This window comes from Gorilla gorilla, chromosome 10, assembly GCF_029281585.2.
Source record: "Gorilla gorilla gorilla isolate KB3781 chromosome 10, NHGRI_mGorGor1-v2.1_pri, whole genome shotgun sequence".
Classification (NCBI taxonomy): domain Eukaryota; kingdom Metazoa; phylum Chordata; class Mammalia; order Primates; family Hominidae; genus Gorilla; species Gorilla gorilla.
The window spans coordinates 127,524,028-127,539,600 of NC_073234.2; the positions used below are offsets into that span (position 1 = coordinate 127,524,028).

The window sequence follows — 15,573 nt, forward strand, 5'->3', positions numbered from 1 at the left end:
AAGTGCTGGGATAATAGGCATGAGCCACCGTGCCTGGCCGGGCATTTTCTATTTCTTGATCTGAGTGATGGTAACAGGGGTATATACAAATACAAAACTCCACTCCTAGGTGAAATTTCTCCTAGAGAAATGAAAACATACATCCATGCAGGGCTGGGTGCGGTGGCTCACACCTGTAATCCCAGCACTTTGGGAGGCCGAGATGGGCGGATCACGAGGTCAGGAGATCGAGACCATCCTGACTAACACAGTAAAACCCTGTCTTTACTAAAAATACAAAAAAATTAGCCAGGCGTGGTGGCAGGCGCCTGTAGTCGCAGCTACTCAGGAGACTGAGGCTGGAGAATGGTGTGAACCTGGGAGGCGGAGGTTGCAGTGAGCTGAGATCGCGCCACTGCACTCCAGCCTGGGTGACAGAGCAAGACTCTGTCTCAAGAAAAAAAAAAGAAAACATACATCCATGCAAAATTTGTATACGGTTGTGTAGAACAGCATTCTTGGCTGGGCAAGGTGGCTCAAGCCTGTAATCCCAGCATTTTGGGAGGCCAAGGCAGGCAGATTGCTTGAGTCCAAGAGTTCAAGACCAGCCTGGGCAGCATGGGGAAACCCCATCTCTACAAAAGATACAAAAATTAGCTGGGTGTGCTGGCATGCACCTGTAGTTCCAGCTACTCAGGTGGCTGAGGTGGGAGAATTCCTTGATCCCGGGAAGCAGAGGTTTCAGTGAGCCGAGATTGTGCCGCCACTGCACTCCAGGCTGGGTGATCAAGGGAGACCCTGTCTCAGAAAAAAAAAAAAAAAAATTGAAAGAAAAGGAAAGAAATGAAGTACTGATGAATGCTATAATATGGATGAACCTTGAAAACATCATGCTAAGTGAAATAAACCATCACAAAAGTCTCCATATTGTATGATTCCATTCATATGGAATGTCCCAAATAGGCAAATCTATGAAGAAAGAAAACTGATGGGTGATTGTCAGTCCGGGCATGGAGATGAGGGGAGCAACTGTTAATGGGCACAGTTTCTTTTGGGGATGATAAAAATGTCCAGGATCACCGGGCACAGTAGCTCACATAATCCTGGTACTTTGGGAGACGAAGGTGGGCGGATCACTTGAGGTCAGGAGTTTGAGACCAGCCTGGCCAATATGGTGAAACCCCGTCTCTACTAAAAATACAAAAATTAGCTGGGCGTGGTGGCAGGTGCCTGTAGTCCCAGCTACTCGGGAGGCTAAGGCAGAAGAATCGCTTGAACCCGGGAGGCGGAGGTTGCAGTGAGCTGAGATTGCGCCACTGCACTCCAGCCTGGGCGACAGAATGAGACTCCATCTCAAAAAAAAAAAAAAAAAAAAAAATTGTCCGGGAACTAGATTGCAGTGATAGTTGCACAAATCTGTGACTATACTAAAAAATCATTGTGAAGTCCACTTTTTTTCTTTTCTTTCTTTCTTTTTTTTTTGTTTTTTGAGACAGAGTCTCAAACTCTGGGAGGCAAACTCTGCCTCCCAGGTTCAAGCGATTCTCCTGCCTCTGCCTCCCAAATAGCTGAGATTACAGGTGCCTGCCACCACACCTGGCTAATTTTTCTTTTGAGACGGAGTCTCGCTCTGTCACCCAGGCTGGAGTACAATGGCGCAATCTCTGCTCACTGCAACCTCCGCCTCCCGGGCTCAAGCGTTTCTGCTAATTCAGCCTCCCAAATCCCTGTATCTGGGATTACAGGCATACGCCACAATGCCCAGCTAATTTTTGTATTTTTAGTAGAGGCGGGGTTTCACCATGTTGGCCAGGCTGATCTCGAACTCCTGACCTCAAGCGATTCACCTGCCTTGGCTTCCCAAAGTGCTGGGATTACAGGCATGAGCCATCACACCTGGCCAAAAACAATTTTTTTTTTGGAGGTAAAAGTTTCTCTCTCTTATCCAGGCTGGAGTGCAGTGGTGTGACCATAGCTCACTGCAGCCTTAAACTCCTGGGCTCCATTAATCTTCTCACCTCAGCCTTCCAAGCACCTGGGACTACAGGTGCGCACACTAACGCCCGGCTAATTTTTATTACTTTTAGTAGAGACGAGGTCTCCCTGTGTTGCCCAAGCTGATCTTGAACTCCTGGGCTCAAGGGATCCTCCTACCTCAGCCTCCCAAAGTGCTGGGATTACAGGTGTGAGCTACCATGCCAGGTCCACTTTAAATGGATGAATTGTCTGATATGTGAATTATACCTTTGATAAAACTGTTACTGTTATTTAAAAAGTCCTTACACAATATACTTAAGATGTATGCACTTTATGGCGTGTACTTCTACCCCAGTCAAATTGAAAACAAAACAAAACAAAATAATAGTAGTTTCCTACCAGAGGTGTCTGAGAAGATGGGCAGAGAGGGAGAAGATATTTGGGATCGGGTGCTTGTTGGGATGCCAGGGAGCAAGGGACTTACTTCCAGAGTCGCCTCTTGATGCACCCAAAAAAGTGCCAGGAAGATGAACAGGAAGCGGCCTCAAAAGACAGAGGGAGCTGGCGAAGGGCTGAGAGAAGTGCAAAGGATGGAATGCTACAGGGTAGAAAGGAACCCAGTTTCATGAAAACCCAGTTTGATGAAAACAGATTTGGTTTTGGCCAAAAACAAAACAAAAAACCACCTTTAAATGTTTACTGTAGGCTGGGCAAGATGGCTCACACCTGTAATCCCAGCACTTTGGGAGGCTGAGGTGGAACACCGGAGATCAGGAATTCGAGGCCAGCCTGACCAACATGGTGAAACCCCATCTGTACTAAAAATACAAAAATTAGCCGGGCGTGGTGGTACATGCCTGTAATCCCAGCTACTTGGGAGGCTGAGGCGGGAAAATTGCTTGAACCCAGGAGGTGGAGGTTGCAGTGAGCCGAGATCGTACCACTGCACTCCAGGTTGCGTGACAGAGCGAGATTCTGTTTCTTTTTTCCTTCTTTTTTTTTTTTGAGACGGAGTTTCACTCTTGTTGCCTAGGCTGGAGTACAATGGCTTGATCTCGGCTCACCGCAACCACCGCCTCCCGGGTTTAAGTGATTCTCCCTCCTCAGCATCCCAAGTAGCTGGGATTACAGGCATGCACCACCACACCCGGCTTATTTTGTATTTTTAGTAGAGATGGGGTTTCTCCATGTTGGTCAGGCTGGTCTCGAACTCCCGACCTCAGGTGATCCACCAGCCTCAGCTTCCCAAAGTGCTGGGATTACAGGCATGAGCTACCACGCCCAGCCAAGATTCTGTTTCAAAAAAAAAAAAAAAAAAAAAGAGTTTATTGTAAAGCAGCACCTTGAGGTAATTCTGCAAGTAGAAATTGAGTGCCTTCCATGTGTCCAGGCTAGGCATGGGGCCAGGAATCTGTGACTCTAAGCAGCTGCTTGCTGGGAAGTAAAAGTGGGAGGAAGGGAACAGGTTGGCAACTAGAACCACAAGGAAAAGCTGCATTCTGTCAGGGAAGATCCCTAGCCCTTGAGCAGGGCTGAGGCTGCGGGAGGCAGAAGACAGTTCAGAACAGGGATGGGGGTGTGTTGGGGAATGGAGGAGTCATGTTGGCTTCTCAGACTGGGTAGTGACAGCTTTGGCTAGAGGAGAGGAATTTCCCTCCCCCAGCCTGGCAGGGCTCTGAGTAGGGCTGAGCTGGGAAGGGTAGGGCAACACCTCTCCCTTTGGGCTTTATCAAAATTCCACTGCAGTGAATGCTAAATCTGCCAGAGCCCAGAAGTGCCATTTAGGCCATGACACCAGAAATCCAGATTCAGTTAATTTAGTGAGTTTTTAGGGATGAGGTTGAGGTACTAGGGAATTGGGATAGTGAGGAGGTTGACCTTGAGCAGACATTCAAATTTCTAACAAGCCGGTTGGGCACAGTGGCTCATGCCTGTAATCCTAGCACTTTGGGAGGCCAAGGTGGGAGGATCATTTGAGGTCAGGAGTTCAAGACCAGCCTGACCAACATGGCGAAACCCTGTCTCTACTAAAAATACAAAAAAATAGCCAGGCATGGTGGTGGGCACCTACAGTCCCAGCTACTCGGGAGCCTGAGGCAGGAGAATCGCTTGAACCCAGCAGGCGGAGGTTGCAGTGAGCCGAGATCGCACCACTGCACTCCAGCCTGGGCGAGAGAGTGAGACTTTGTCTCAGAAAAATAAAAAATAAGTAAATAAATAATTAAAAATAAGTTTCTAACAAACCCTTTAAAGATTCTGGTACAAGGAGGTTGGGGGGAACTCCATCTAATCCTCTCATACAGGTGACTCCTGGTAAACCAAGAAGCAGCTCTTCCTCTAACCTAATCTAAATCCTTTCTGCTGCCACTGTAATCACCCCGCCTTGCCTGCCTTTTTTGGTCAGGAATAAAATACCCCTAAACTTTTTTTTTATTTCTGCTGTTGGATTTAGGCCAGTGAAAATAAGGCACCCCAGGGGTTAAGTGAAATTTGAGCTTATCATTATTTCAGTTCATTCCTTGCTACCCTGGACCTTGTTGTCTCCTCCCACTGTGAACTATGAATTTAGAGGAGCTTCTGGGTCACTCAGGCAACGGAAGACAGGACTGCCATTCTCCTGTTTATTTATTCAAAATGTGTTTATACAAGTGGATGACTATACGGAGCAACTGAAACTCTCCTACACTACTGTTGGGAACGTTTAGTTGTGCAATCACTTCGGAAAACAGTTTGGTAGTTTCTTGTAAAGTTAAAACATAGACTTACCATATGATCCAGCAATCCCACTTCCAAGTATTTATCTGAGAGAAATAAAAGCATATATCCCCAAAGACTTGCACAAGAATTGTTTTTACTGCTTAAACTAGAATCAATTTTTTTTTTTGAGGCGGAGTCTCGCTCTGTCACCCAGGCTGGAGTGCAGTGGTGCCATATCAGCTCGCTGAAACCTCTGCCTCCCAGGCTCAAGCAATCTTCTCACCTTAGCCTCCCAAGTAGCTGGGACTACACGCATGAGCCACCACGCCTGGCTAAATTTTTGTATTTTTTGTAGAGACAGGGTTTTGTTATGTTGCCCAGGCTGGTCTGGAACTCCTGAGCTCAGGCGATCCACCCACTTTGACCTGCCGAAGTGCTGGGATTGTAGGCGTGAGCCACCATGCCTGGCCAAAAACTAGAACCAGCTCTAATGTTTGTCAGTATAAATTGTGGCATATCCATGTGCTATGCTACTTGGCACTGAAAAGGAATAGACTTGATATTATCAACAGCATGGATAAACCTCAAAAACATTACGCTGAGTTAAAACACCTTATTCATAAAAGAACACACTATATGGTTATCTTTTTTCTTTATATATACTTAATACATTAATATACTTAATTCATATTAATACACATTTTTTCTGATTGCTTTTTAACTGTTAATGATTGTGCTTTCTTTTGAACTCCAGTAAGTTTTGTTATTAAAATGTAACATACAATGTAAAGTGCTTAAGATATAGGTGTGTAGCTTAATAACTATTTACTAATTAATCCATCTGTGTTAATCACTTTGCTGATCAAGATATAAACATTTCTAGAAAATCTTTCTCATGTCTCCTTACAGGCTATATACCCTCTGAATGGAACCAGTTACTTACTTCTCTCACTTTAGGTTAATTTTCCCTGGTTTTAAACTTTATATGTTTGGAATCACACAAATTATATTGCATATTTAAGCTAAATATTTTATCTTGTTATAAATATTGCTTTGAGACGGAGTTTTGATTTTTTCGCCCAGGCTGGAGTGCAGTGGCTCAATCTCGGCTCAGTGCAACCTTCACCTCCTGGGTTCAAGCGATTCTCCTGTCTCAGCCTCCCAAGTAGCTGGGATCATAGGCGCCTCCCACCACGGCCAGCTAATTTTTGTATTTTTAGTAGAGACGGTGTTTCACCATGTTGGCCAGGCTGGTCTTGAACTCCTGACCTCAGGTGATCCACCAGCCTCTGCCTCCCAAAGTGTTGGCATTACAGGCGTGAGCCACCGCGCCCAGCCTGTTAGATGCTTTTCTTGCTTAGTACTATCTCATTAACATTTTGCAATTATATTATATTATATTATATTATATTATATTATATTATATTATATTATATTATATCATATCATATTATTTTTGAGACGGGGTCTTGCTCTGTCCCCCAGGCTGGAGTGCAGTGGCATGATCAGGGCTCACTCCAGCCCTGCCTTCTGGGCTCGAGGGATCCTTCCACCTCAGCCTCCCAAGGAGGTGGAACTACAGGTGCGTGCCACCACGCCTGGCTAATTTTTGTATTTTTTTTGTAGAGATATGGTTTCATTATATTGCCCAGGCTGGTCTCTAATTCCTGAGCTCAAGAGATCCACCCGCCTTGGCCTCCATATTTTGCAATTATAATCTGCAATGGAATCATAATTTTAAATTGCTGTATTGTTTGTAATATGTGCTTGGTTATACTTATATAATTATAAGTTGGTTTGTAATATGTGCTTGGTTATACTTGTATAATTATTCTCTCCTTTATTATACATGAGGTAAGAGAAGCTCAGGGAATCCATTCAGGCAGCAAGTGGAGAAACTAGCTCTCAAACCTGCATCTCAGGCTCTCATTCTTCCACTGCAAAAAAGCAAAGTGCTCAAATATGGTTACAGATCTGCAGAAGTCTTGCACAAGGGCATTATCATAGCAATAAGAATGACTAATAAGTATTAATGGCCCATGAGAAAAGAACAAATACCATTAATTATCTCAATATATTAGGCATATTAGTAATGTTTGTACAGAATTATTCATGCAAATATTATTAGCCTGTGTCGGGGACAGTTGTTAAACTCAGCAACAGGCTCACAGCTCAGCTTCGTGCCTCTGGTTCCAGATGTGCACGGGCCAGGGCTTCCAGGGACACGCCCCCGTGGGCCTCCAGGGAGCAAATCGACGCGCAGAAGGCGGGGCCCTGGGAGCGACAACGGTGTTATCCAATGGGCCGACAGCTGGAGCCGCCCCTGGCCAATGGGCGCGCTCCTCCGCGATGGGCGGAAGTGGTGAGGCAGCTCCTAGGGCCGTTGTTCAGTGCGGGGTCTGACAGAGGAGGCTCCGTGTCTGCAGCTAGTGTGTCAACTCAGCGTTTCTCCTCTCGTCCCTGGTGAGGTGTAGCGGCGGCACGCGGCTGGAGATCCCCTGTGGCCTCCAGTTTAGGAAGGGTCCAGCATCCCAAGGGAGGGGTGTGTGGGCGAGGGGGTCTCTGGGCCCGGGGTCGCGGCTGTGAGGAGAGGATGCCCGCGCGGCGGCATCTCAGGCACCTGGAGGAGGCCGCGCTTTCTCCTCAGGGAACCGGCGCCTTGGCAGCCCCCGGCGACGCCGCCCCCTTCGCGGCCTAGGTTGGTCTGGTGAGCCGGGAAGCGGGCGTCGTTCGCAGCGCCGCTGTGACCACCGCATCCCGGGCGGAGCTGGGCTCAGTGCCGGCCTGGGCCTAGAGTCCGAGCCTCGAGCTGCCGGCGTGGGGGATCGCGAGTGGCCTAATGCGGCCTCGAGGCCGAAGGACCCGAGTCCGAGCTCGCACTCCGACCCGCTGGTGCTGTGGAAAACTCAGGTGGCCTTCCGCTTTCGTAGCCTCTAAAGTGGGGACCAAGACTTTCACCTCTTAGGATTGTAGTCGGGATTAAAAGATTTTCCCGGTAAGCGTTTGGCAACTGCTATTATTTGAGAAGCCGCTTCTTCACTCCCCATCACCGACCTTCCCGGGGAAGGGGGCGATTGGAAACTGCCTTGGGGTATCTGGACCCGGCAGGGGAAGCTCCGCCGCCTCGGGCAGAGGGACGGTCCCCTCTGCAGACTAGAGAGATCTAGCTGACCCCCAACAGGCTCCTTATAAGCTTGAAGACTTTTCTGTGCCTCAACTCTTCCGTGCATTCGCCCGTTTCCTTGACCCTTTGAAGTATTGTCAGTCCTCTGCCTGAAGAATCTGAGGCCCAGAGAGGTTAAATCTGGCAGAACCAGCCAGACCTTGACCCCCAGAGGGGGACCCTGCAGGCTACCGCCAGTCTCCTTGCATCTAGAAAAGCAAGCACCTGCTACATCTGAGCTCTAGCCTTAGAGTTGGCCAGAGTGGGCTGGAATAGAGCACACCTGAAATCAGTCGGACAGCCTTCCTTAGTTGCCATTTCATATCAGAGTGAATATCTTTTTTTTTTTTTTTTTTGAGATGGAGTCACCTTCTGTTGCTCAGGTTGGAGTGCAGTGGCGAGATCTCAGCTCACTGCAGCCTCCGCCTCCTGGGTTTAAGTGATTCTCTTGCCTCAGCCTCCTGAGTAGCTGGGATACAAGCGCCCGTCACCACGCCCAACTAATTTTTGTATTTTTAGTAGAGACTTGGTTTTGCCATGTTGGCCAGGCTGGTCTCGAACCCCAGACCTCCAGTGATCTGCCCACCTCGCCCTCCCAAAGTGCTGGGATTACAGGCGTGAGCTGCTGCGCCCCGCCCAGAATGGGTGTCTTGAATTATGTCATTCCCTAGTTTAAAGCCCTTCAGTGGTTTACCATTGAGCTTGGAATCGAATCCAATATTCTTTCTGTCTTATATGACAAGACCATCTTGAGTCATTCCCCTTTTTTATTATGCTCTTCCAGATCTGCCTTTACTTTCTCTTTCATTGCTTTTAGGCCTTTTGCCCTTCCCACTGCCTGGATGGATTTCCCTGCATTCCCATCCTCTATCTTTGTCTTTTCGTGGTTGGCTCTTGTACTTCAGTTCTTAATTTAAATGTCGTCTCCCCAGAAAGTTCTTCCCTGACCACTCTTATCTACCTAAAGAAGATTTGCCTCTACTCCGCCCCCATTTATTTGTCAGTATACTTTTCCATCACAATACTCAGGTTATATGTATTTTTTTGCTTATTGTTTTTCTCTACCACTAAATCGCTTTATCAGAGACTATATTTCCTTATTTTGTAAAGTATTTTTAGTGCCAGGGCACAGTGGCACACAGTATGGTCTTCTTTTTCTTTGAGACAGGGTCTCACTCTGTCACCCAGGCTGGAGTGCAGTGGTGTGATCACAACTCACTCACTGTAGCCTCGACCTCCTGGGCTCAAGCCTCCCAAGTAGCTGGGACTACCTCAGCCTCCCAAGTAGCTGAGATTACAGGCATGTGCCACCATACCCACCTAATTTTTTGCTTTTTTTGTTTGTTTGTTTTTTTTGAGAGGGAGTCTCGCTCTGTCGCCCAGGCTGGAGTGCAGTGGCGTGATCTCAGCTCACTGCAAGCTCTTTTTAGTAGAGACTGGGTTTCACCATGTTAGGCAGGATGGTCTCGATCTCCTGACCTCGTGATCCACCTGTCTCGGCCTCCCAAAGTGCTGGGATTACAGGCATGAGCCACCTCACCTGGCTGCTTATTTTTTATAAAGGCAGGGTCTTACTATGTTTCCTGGCTGGCCTTGAACTCCTGAGCTCAAGTGATCCACCCACCCCAGCCTTCCAGAGTGCTGGGATTACAGGTGTGAGACACTGCACCTGGCCCACAGTATTGTCCTTTTTTTTTTTATTTTTATTTTTTGAGACAGAGGCTCACTCTGTTGCCCAGGCTGGGGTGCAGTGGTGTGATCCTGGCTTACTGCAACCTCCACCTCCCGGGTTCAAGCAATTCTGCTTCAGCCTCCCTAGTAGCTGGGACTACAGGCACCTGGCTAATTTTTTTATTTTTAGTAGAGAGGTGTTTCGCCATGTTGGCCAGGCTGGTCTTGAACTCCTGACCTCAAGTGATCCACCCACCTCAGCCTCCCAAAGTGCTGGGATTACAGGCATGAGCCACTGGACCCAGCCCCAAAGTATTGTCTTAATTAAGCATGTTGAACAAATGACTAAATACATGTTTTGAAAAGTGGCAACTCGCTTGATAATGCCAAAACCTTTAAAGAACCCTACTGGGGGCAGGATTTAAGACCATTTTTGTATCATGGAAAGGAATAATCTAAACTAAACAATGGTAGTAAAGTTGCCAGTGCTTTGCTTTCTGCATTGACATCTTGTTTAAAAAGCAGGAGAAACTTTATAGTGAAGAAATTTGGCAGACACCATATCAACTATGTGATCATGGTTTACATCAATAGTAAAATAAGACTGTTGACATCATGTACCTTCTGATATAAGGCACTGAGATGAGCACAACATGATTTCTATGGTGTTCTTGCCAAAAATATATAACCTGAATTTAATCATGAGAAAATATCAACAAACCCAAACTGAAGGACATTATATAAAATAACTAGCTGGCTGGGCATGGTGACTCATGCCTGTAATCCCAGCACTTTGGGAGGCCGAGGCTGGCTGGTGGATCATATGAGGTCAGGAGTTTGAGACCAGCCTGGTCAACATGGTGAAACCCCATCTCTACTGAAAATACAAAAATTAGCTGGGCATGGTGGCGCACACCTGTGGTCCCAGCTACTCAGGAGGCTGAGGTCGAGGTTGCAGTGAGCCGAGATCGCACCACTGCACTCCAGCCTAGACAGCAGAGTGAGACTCTGTTTAAAAAAAAAAAAAAAAAAAAAAAAAAGCCAGTATGCTTAACAAGGTCATGAAAGAGAAGGAAAGACTGAAGAACTCTCCCAAATCAAAGGAGATTAACTACAAGTAATAGCTAAATGCAGTGTGTGATCCTAGATTGAATGCTGAACCAGAAAAAGGGTGGGATGGTGATTTTTTTTTTTTTTTTGAGACAGGATCTCACTCTGTCACCCAGGCTAGGGTGCAGTGGTACAATCACTGCTCACTGCAGCTTTGACCTCCTGGGCTTAAGTGATCTTCCCATCTCAGCCTTCTGAGTAGTTGGGGCCACAGGTGTGTGCCACCACGTCTGGCTAATTTTTAAATTGTTTGTAGAGAAGGGTTTCACCATGTTGCCCAGGCTGATCTTAAACTCCTGGGTTCAAGCGATCCTCTTCAGCTCAGCCTCCCAAAGTTCTGGGAGTACAGGCATGAGCCCCTGTGCCTGACTTGTTGGTGAAATTTGAATAAATTCTATAGATTAGTTACTAGTATTGTATTAGTGTTAATTTCCTCTATTTGATAATTTTACTATTGTTATGATGCTTTTAGGGTAATTGGATGAAGTCTGTAAGGGATGTTATTTTATTTTATTTTTACTTATTTATTTATTTTTGAGACGGAGTCTTACTCTGTCGCCAGGGTGGAGTGCAGTGGCACGATCTTGGCTCACTGCAACTTCTGACTCCCTGGTTGAAGCGATTCTCCTGCCTCAGCCTCGCGAGTAGCTGGGATTACAGGCATGCGCCACCACACCCAGCTAATTTTTGTATTTTTAGTAGAGATGGGGGTTTCACCATGTTGGCTAGGATGGTCTCGATCTCCTGACCTTGTGATCTGCCTGCCTCGGCCTCCCTAAGTCCTGGGATTACAGGTGTGAGCCACCGCGCCTGGCCAGGATGTTATTATTATTATTATTTTTGAGACAGGGTCTCACTCTGTCACCCAGGCTGGAGTGCAGTGGCATGATCATGGCTCTCTGCAGCCTTAAACTCCCAGGCTTATCCTCTTGCACATTCCTCCTGCCTCGGCCTCTCGAGTAGCTGGGACTACAGGCACGCATCACCATGCCTGGGTAATTTTTTTTTTTTTTTTTTTTGTATTTTTTGTAGACATGAGGTTTCCCCATGTTGTGGCCAGGTTGGTCTTAAACTCCTGGGCTCAAGTGATCCGCCTGCCTCGGCCTCCCAAAGTACTGAGATTATAGGCATGAGCCACTGTACCCAGCCTAGTAAAAGTATTTTATTTTATTATTTTTATTTTTTAAAACTCCCTTATCCAATAAAATTATTTTAAATTGAAAATTTTAAAATAAGAAAATCCCAAGGGACTGGATATTGAATAAAATGCTTTAACATGCAGGTTTGGGTGACAGTTTCTGTATACTAGTTTTTTATTTTATTTTTTGCATGTCATCTTTAAAGCAGAAATGAAAGAGAAAGTTCATGTCTTCCTTTGTGGTTTTCAGGAAGAGCTAAAGATGGCTGAATTTCTAGATGACCAGGAAACTCGACTGTGTGACAACTGGTAAGACATTAAATCTAAGAAATGTTAGTGGAATGAGGACAGTCAAGCTTAATCACTATCATTTCCTGATTTAAAAACTGTTAGTGAAGACTGGCACAGTCTTGAGTTAAGCTTTCTATTTTGGTGTTTATAACCCACATGAATTACAAGAAAGAGCATCTCTTTCCTGATGAAATGAAACCGGTCGTAAAGTTAATAATCAGCTGGTTCCTGTTGGGGTTTTCCTAAGTACTTATCTTGGTATCTTGGTGCTATACAAGTGCTGTTACTGTAAGCTGACAAAAAAGCAAAGCAGAACTGTCTGCTATGTTTATTACTTTATTTTCCTTCACTGGGTACTTCTTTCACAATGTGCTATGTTTACCTTAGCAAACTGTGGTAGAAAGAGATGTGGAATAAGGAAAATAGTTTGACTCATTGGTGGAATATTTGAGCCAAATAACATTTTTGTCATCGTCGTTGTCTTTTTCTTTCTTCTCAGCCTAACTTTGGCAGAATTAGAATATAATTAGAGCAACAGCTGGTTACAATATTCTTTACCTGCTTGGAATTAAGATTTCATCTCATTGTAGGTGTCTTGCCATATTGTAGAGTATTTCTGCTATGCCACTATCACTTTCTACCATTTCATAAACTATTTTAGTTTTGTTTGGGTTTTATATGTATAGCTACTGAAACAGAGTAATCAGTGAAACTAATAATCAAAAGAAAACATGATTTTGTAAGAAAACAGACACATTGGTTTTTAGCATTAGTTAAGATACACCTATTTTATCAGTCCACTCCAATTAGGAGGAATCTCAAGCCTAGGACAAAATATAAATAACTATGCTAAGAGAGTTAAAGGGTGAGTTAATGGAAAGCTAGGGAAAAACAATGCTATTCAAAGCCAAAGAAATTAAAGAAAAAAGCAGATTAGCATAGAAGGCTGACTAAACCTGTAAAGAATTAATTTCTGGCTGTTTGTGTTTAGTGTTTGGAAAGTTCTTGGGAAATTTTCTGGAAGCTTTGGTTTGCCTTTCAGCTATTTCTATCTAAATGAAATTTCACCTCTAATTTGCTAGCCCTTCCTTGAGACTTTTAGCAGTTTTATCTGGATACGGAATTGTGTCCTCATTTATCTCACTTAAAACATCTTCATTTTATCCGAAGGTAGGAAGTAAGCATATTAGTATTTCGTCTGGTTGGAATGTTTGGTAGGAATATGTTGGCAGTTAAATTTTAAAAGAAAAAACCCAGCAGGCAACTGTTTTATATAATTGTTGCAAATATCTTTTTTATTTCAGCATTTCCTAAGAGGTGAATATGTGCAATAGTAAATGCTTTGTGGTCTTACTTGACAGTTGCTTTTGATTCTTGTTGCTTCATATTATGATGGTGTGGTCCTTAATATTTTTTGTTTTAATTCTAAAGTTTTAGGGGCCTTGTGTATGTAGTATGTCAACAAGTTATCCTGAACAGCCTTGTAAAGTAAATGCTAGACATTTAGTGTCTCCATATTTACCATTAAAATAAAAATTATTGCCAATATTATGAAAAAGGAACCCAGGTTTTCTACACCCTAAGCAGTAATTACTGACTTTAATTTTCATGGCATTTGTACATACATGATTTACAATCACAATATAACATTTCTTCTCTCACTTTGTTGGTATACTATATGTAACTTAGCTATTCCTTTCTTGCTTAGGTATTTTTAATGACTTTCATTTTTTACCATTCTATGATACTGTAATGAAAATATTCATACATAATCCCAAGAGTAGGATTATTGTGTTACAGAGTATATAATTTTATGGTCCTAGAAATGAATTTTCAGACTGTTTTTAGGCAGTTTATACTACCACCAGTAATGTATTAAAGTATTCGTTTCACAACATCTTTAAAAAGTTGGGATGTATTATTTTAACTAATTCAAAATGAGTAGTTTCCTTAGAAAGCTAAAAATTTGAGAGAAATATGGGAAGTTAAATCTGTCAGCAATTTTCCTCTTTATCCATTTGAGTTTTCTTCCCATCTCTCACAGTTGATTGTTCTGTCACCTTCCAGTGCTGCTTTGAGAGCTGCCTTGGGGTCCCTAGCTTGATAATTCCACCACTGGATGAAAATGAATTTGCACTTCCTTGGTGTCTTGGTCTTTCAGTTTGGAAGAATGACTATAGCTGGAGGCACATCATTTATCCTACTTCAAAATGTTTCTTAGACAATGTCTGAATATTAAAGGTTATTAAAAGAGAAATAAGCTATTTATAATTTAGTATGGGAGAGAGTTCTTCTAGTATTCAGCTTCAGAGGCAAAATATGGTATTAAATAATGTGTTTTATGACTATCTGTAGTGATCCTGTTCAGTATTTTATTTTTCTGAATTATTGTTATACGTACCTTCTTTAATGTAGTTTTTAGCTGGTGAAATTGGAATTTTACAATGGTCCTATCCAAATAAGTAAAAGTAAGGCCTTTGAATAGAATGTACCTTTAGTTCGAGTACATGTATAATCTTTTCATGTTTAAATGGTCTTACTCTTTCATGTAACATTATCACTTTACCTCCTTAATTTGTATAGCTTAGATATGATCTTTGAACCACTAAACTAAGTGAGAAAGGCAAAAATGAAGTGGAGAGACCAGACTGGTGGAGGAAAGGGTTCAGGATTTCATTTTTGTACAGCTTTACAGTGAAGTTTCTACCAACCCAGCCAGAGAGCATGTTCCTGTAGTCAGGAAGCATCCAGCCTGCTTTGAAAGGCATGTGAGGCATACGGGAGACAATTTCCCCTTCCCCTTTGACTATCCGAAAGCTGGAGTCTTCTTTTTTTGGTTTGACTTTTCATGGAATAAAATCCAATGAAATTAAACTACTTAAAAGTGAGGGAAAATCAGTGGTAGGGTGTTTTTTCACTTGTTTTTGTTGTTGTTTTGGTTTGTTTTCTGTTTTAAAATAATCCTGGAGCGTATCACTCTGCTTTGGGACATGGATGGTTTTGGAATAGCCTAGCTCCACTCTTTTTGGCATCTGACTTCATGTTGTGATCAGCTCTGACTTTGAGAAAGTAAGGCTGAGCTTTTAGATGGAGTAGTGCATAGCACCGGTAACTCAGAATGTTGCACAGAAGAGCCTTCAGGATTTAGTTCTTTTTTTTTTTTTTTTTTGATACGGAATCTTGCTGTCCCCGAGGCTGGAGTGCAGTGGCATGATCTCAGCTTTCTGCAACCTCCGCCTCCCGGGTTCAAGTGATTCTCCTGCCTCAGCCTCCCGAGTAGTTGGGATTACAGGTGCCCGCCACCACACCTGGTTAATTTTTTATATTTTTGGTAGAAGCGGGGTTTCACCATGTTGGCTAGGCTGGTCTTGAACTCCTAACTTCAAGTGATCTGCCTGCCTCAGCCTCCCAATGTGCTGGGATTACTGCACCTGGAAAGGATTTAATTTTTTTTTTTTTTTTGAGACAGAGTTTTGCTCTTGTTGCCCAGGCTGGAGTGCAATGGCACGATCTAGGCTCACTGCATCTTCCGCCTCCCGGGTTCAAG

At 44.1% G+C, this 15,573-nt stretch overlaps 1 protein-coding gene across 2 annotated transcripts in view; it reads left to right on the top strand.

The window, feature by feature from the left end:
* Positions 1 to 6,720: 6,720 nt before the first annotated feature.
* TRAFD1 (TRAF-type zinc finger domain containing 1) overlaps positions 6,721 to 15,573 on the top strand; it is a 28,115-nt gene continuing 19,262 nt past the window's right edge. The window contains exons 1-2 of one of the 2 annotated variants that reach the window (XM_055359147.1): positions 6,721 to 7,648; positions 11,986 to 12,044. In XM_055359147.1, the coding sequence (XP_055215122.1) occupies positions 11,998 to 12,044 (47 nt within the window). In that variant the 5' untranslated portion in view covers positions 6,721 to 7,648; positions 11,986 to 11,997. The remainder of the gene's footprint in view (positions 7,649 to 11,985; positions 12,045 to 15,573) is intronic. The other variant, XM_004053915.3, reaches the window with a different exon arrangement.